At 29.8% G+C, this 5,198-nt stretch overlaps 1 protein-coding gene across 1 annotated transcript; it reads right to left on the reverse strand.

Annotated features, from left to right (window-relative positions):
• Positions 1-302: 302 nt before the first annotated feature.
• On the reverse strand, positions 303-4,046 carry LOC134274315 (type-2 ice-structuring protein-like). Its single transcript, XM_062756588.1, has 4 exons — positions 3,809-4,046; positions 1,679-1,755; positions 979-1,072; positions 303-671 (listed from the first exon to the last, which is right to left on the reverse strand). The coding sequence occupies exons 1-4, from the start codon at positions 3,936-3,938 to the stop codon at positions 451-453; spliced, it is 522 nt and encodes a 173-aa protein (XP_062612572.1). The 5' UTR covers positions 3,939-4,046; the 3' UTR covers positions 303-450.
• Positions 4,047-5,198: the final 1,152 nt, after the last annotated feature.

The raw sequence follows: 5,198 nt of genomic DNA on the forward strand, positions 1-5,198 counted from the left end.
TTACTGACAAGTGCAAGAGCTAAAATTTATTTGCGCCAATGCAATCCCACTTGCGTTTGCGCTAAAATACGTATACGCCAAATTTTCTCGTTGTACAGTATCTTTAACTAAAACTTTAAAAAAAAAATGATAAAGCTTTGATTTTATATTAAAATTAACAACAAATTTCTTTATCTACTGAATCTATACATAGAGCCCATGACCGCCGTGAAAGGTCGAAAGGGTTTTTTTTTTCTCTCCTTGTAAGCACTTGATACCACCTCTGGAATTTCTATATGAGTGAACAAGAAATAGTGTGTCCACTCAATGATTTATTCAGTGAAGTTCCAATCTTGAAATCACATTGAAGATCTGATCCGACAAATGTATATTATAATAAACAAATTTCACGAAGATATAGTTCTTTCTAGGTAGGTTCATATAGATAAGATCTTGTTAATTTATTTGCGCTCAAACAATTAACCGCTCACACATGAAAGAAGCTTGATTTGCATCACAGTCCATATCATCCCACAGCATGTCAAAGTTAGCAGATAAACCCATACATTCATCACCTCCCGATGTATCAGGCTTGCTAGGTGCCCAATCACTGAAGTTAACCGGTTGAAATGTTGTTGACCATCTCCATCTGTTTTGAGAGAAGGCATCTGTTCCTCCGATAAATGTGTTGCCTTTAACAAATAAAAGAAAACGTTTCTTATTACTGGTAAATGCAAAATACACATGTTTAAGAATCGTTTTGAATGATCTAATGAAATATTTTGCCAAATACACTGAATTTCAACTAAGAAGAAAAAAGACACCAATTATTAAATTATTAAAAAATATAGCAATTTGTTGGAAACAAAGACAAAAACCTAAATTAAAATATAGAATAGGACAATTCAGCAAATGTCTTCAGAAATTATTACCAAGAAGGTAAATTAATAAGTTGTTTCACGAATCCTAATGCATGTACTTTTCCAAAAATAATCTAACCATAGTTATTCTCCCTTGCGATGCTCTTCAGAAAAATATTTTCTTCCAATGTCTCTATTTCTGCTAATTTTGCCCCAAGTTCTTGACATTCAATCTGTTGACAAAAAATGAATTCTTCTAAATCTTCTTATCATTTTTTTGTAAATTTTTTATATATATGCAGGGAACTTTTCAAAACGTTTCGATATCATTAAATCATGTGCGATATTACATTGTTATATACGGGGTTCCGATGAAATGCCAGGAGAGCAAATTTTAGACTCTTTACACAGATGGAATCAGTTTCGATCGTCAATATGCAACCTATCGGCAAAATGTATTTGCAAACAAACTAAGGGTATCAACAGTAGAATTTGTTCGAAGTAGATCATGTTCCCCTTACCTAATAATGTCACATAGAATCTTGTTAAATTAAGTTGTGAATACAGGAAGAAACGTGTTATCAGCATTTTTAAAAAGAAGAAAATAAATCTTCTTACATCGATATAGAAGTCATATAAAATGCAAAGTGTAAAACATTTCGTTTTTAAGATGGCTTAATCAAAAATCTTATATAAGAAACAAATATGTATGGATTAGAATAAATTGTTGAATTAAAATTTTATGAATTTATTTAAACCTAGATAAAAATAAAATGCACTTATACACCAGTTTATAACGGGGACGAATATTATAATACATTTTTATTTAACATTGTTACCTGTGCGTCTAACCATTTTATTTGTTTCTTGATATGTAGATAGTGGGATTTTCCAAACACTTTCCAAATCGAGAGTTCTGTAACGAAAAAGTGGAATTAACTCAGATCACTTTGTTTCTTGTGTATTAACAAGTATTATTATCAATTTTATCAAATATTTTATTTTAATAAATACATGAACTTCATATGGAAAAAAAAGTGTGCAGTATGTTCATGAGATTGCTCCTGTGAGATTTATTTCTCATTAATAATCATGTGATTCTGCAAAGACTGGATATATTCCATTTTTTAAGTTTTTATTTTAAAACATTCCAGCCCATTTTCCAAGCCATATTTACTTGGGTAGAATTAAAGGAGATTAACGGTTGACGATTAATGCTACCGTCTTTCTTAATGATAGAATGTAAAACATAACTAAGAGATTGCAGTTTTAAAATTACATTTGCATTAAATCACCAAACAGCCAAAAACACGACTTTTGTCATCTTTCCTTCAATAACACAAATTCTCTTGCTTCTAATTTTCAAAGCAAAAAGGCTGGTGCAATGTTCACTTTAGCATCAATGGTATTATCATCACTCATGGAAAATAAATGAAAAATCAAAACATCGACGGAAGAATTTATCTCAAATAATAAATAGATAGAAATTTATTGTGTTTTTTTCTATGTAAACCTTAATGGAATCTACCACCATTATAGTTCTAGGATTGCCGATAAATAAATGAACGGATTGAACACCATTTCTTCATAATGTGAGAGGTTTCTTCAAAAAGAAAAAAAATCAAATAATGAAAAAGGCTAAAAAGTATCTTTAGAATTCGAATTTAGTCGACGGCGATAACAATTATTTAGAAGTTTTAAATCTACTTGTTATTTAAAATCTAAATAAATATCAGAAGATGTATACACACTGTTCTGTTAACCAACTTTCATTGTCTTCATGTTTTGCAAAATTCTTATCTTTCTTGTACTTGCAAAGATTTAACAGCACCACCCAACATTCACTTCTGTACAGAAGATAATAATAAATTAGTTATTGCGGAAAAATTCTATACTGTGAGTGTCGAATGAATATGTCGCCACTTATATAAATAATTGGTTTGCAATATTCAAAATAAATTTCCGTGATATTTGTTTAAAAAATAAAATTAAAGCTACACTTATTTTCTTTTATTAAAAAAAAGGATATTTATGTTGTGTAGTTGAATTCTACAAAGTTTTGAATTTTCAGTTTATTACATTGTTTGTTTTCCTTTTTTGTCTCTATTTGTAAAACAATGTCAAAGGCCCTTACGTCATAGAAGAGCGGTTAAGTTTAAATTTCCTTAAAGTAATTTGGAGATTTAGTTATTCTGAAGTGATTTACAACACTTCTTAACTATATTATAATAGCGTATACTGATTTCTTTTCCTTTACTGTTGTTAATACTTCAGTGGGAAGTAAAGACAAATGTTTGGAAGCTGTGACAAGTATTTTGACCTTGTAATCAGCTTATTTTTTTTACTTTTGAATTATTGATGACGGAATAATAGATGCATGTAAAACAAAGGAGACTGTTTGACGATCATCGGATCTCAATTAAATAAAGACAAGCCATGCATATCAAATATTTGTTTTAAATCTGCCTTGAAAATAAAGGGCATGAAATAATGCATTGTGGTCGATGTATCGATATAAAGAGGGTTATTGATATTTTAATGATATTTAATGCATTTGTTGTGCCTGGGTTTACTTTCTCGTTTCTCTATTTGTTTGATCTTTACTTTATACATTATTTTAAAAAAAATCTTAGGGAGATAATGTAAAGTAAGAAACATCGTGCAACAGTCATTTTTTATTTTCAAATTCAGCAGTCTTCAGCAATGGAATGTAGATTATAATTTTGATTAAGTATTAAACTCACTATTTGCGACCTAATTGTTCTTTAATAGTACTCTGGTACGATCTTTTGGATGTTCACTACTTTTGTCAAGCTATAATTACAAACCAATATCAAAATGAACTTTACATAAAATGGCATATTCCAAACACTACCTTTTACTTTTTTGTGTTGTTCAATTTTATTGCCAAATACTTTACCCATGCCACAAAACAATTTGATGTGTAAAAGGAAACAATAGAAACCTACCTGACGAAGAAAAATGCACGTATCCTACAAATGGTAGAAGGTCACTATGTTGTACCTGTCCTGTACACATACATTTCTTAATGCCAAAATTGTAGAAGAAGGAGACAGAATCAGCCCTCTTCCTGCACATAGCACTACAACTCGACAAACTAGGAATATTTGTTATTTCCGACAAGATGTTGGCAGATGTTATATGATTGTCATTGTTATAAACATGTACATAGTCGGTCGACTGTTGAAAGGACTTGATGAAATTGGAAAATATAAGAATAATACATGGTACGTAAAGACAATCCATCACTATTTTCGTGATATTATTCTATGTAAAGCTTTTTGAGTTTAAAGCTGCTTTAAATTTTAAAAGAGCAGTTTAAAACAAACAATAATATTGATCAATTGCGTATGTATATTTAAATGGTTATGAATCATGTGAATGGGAAATAACAATAGGCACTCACTAGCTTAAATGTAGATTTTTGTTTTATTTTATAGTAGACATAAACTGAATTTGTGAAAACAAATAAGCTTAGTTGCGCTTTAGATTTAGATTCAGTTCTTTTAGCCTGTGTGTTTTTATATCATTTACGAGAACATCAAAAGATTATTCTAAGCGACAAATGGATTGTAAATAGTAATTCAAATATTTAATGTTCAAAGTAAGCAAAGATCATCAGCACAAAGAAAGGAGTGCACGGTTCTGTTAAGGTTGCATATAGCAAAGCAATATCTTGTAAACATATCATAATTGAAGATCAGTTAAGATATGTTAATTTCGTTGTAGATATATACACAAGTACATAACAGAACTGTTACATTGATTACGTAAGTGTTATTTCATGGGTATTGCAAACAACTCATGCATTAAGCATTTTGCCAGTATCCTTTGAAACCTAACCTGACGATTGATAATTGCAAAATTATCCAGACACAGTTTTAGTTAAAAAACTCATTCTTCTGATAAAATCTCAAATCTCACAAACATTAACTCTCTAATTATAAACTACGTATACCAATCTGTTATATTTGAATTTGCTGTGTTTTTCTAGTAAGTCAACTGTTAAATTCATCTGAAAACCATTTTCGTATATGCTCACGCGTAGAAATATACACAGAGAAACGTGCGCTAACGTGACGTCACAATAAGGCTACAGCGATGTTAGTAAAAGTATAAGAATATAGGGCAGCAAGAAATTCAAATATTGAGTATATTTTTAATGCTTCCAAACTTGTTAAATGTAAATGTGAGGACTTTTTTAAATGTGAATTATTTGTATGAGAATTACACTAACTTGCACGTAGGCATATTTTTCATATATATATATATATATATATATATATATTTCTATATAAATATGCCTACGCAACAAGTCTGTGAGATTCACATACCAAT

The sequence above is a fragment of the Saccostrea cucullata genome, unplaced genomic scaffold (genome assembly GCF_032062105.1).
Source record: "Saccostrea cucullata isolate Sc308-1 unplaced genomic scaffold, CSIRO_AGI_Scuc_v1 ctg7639, whole genome shotgun sequence".
NCBI classification, from domain to species: domain Eukaryota; kingdom Metazoa; phylum Mollusca; class Bivalvia; order Ostreida; family Ostreidae; genus Saccostrea; species Saccostrea cuccullata.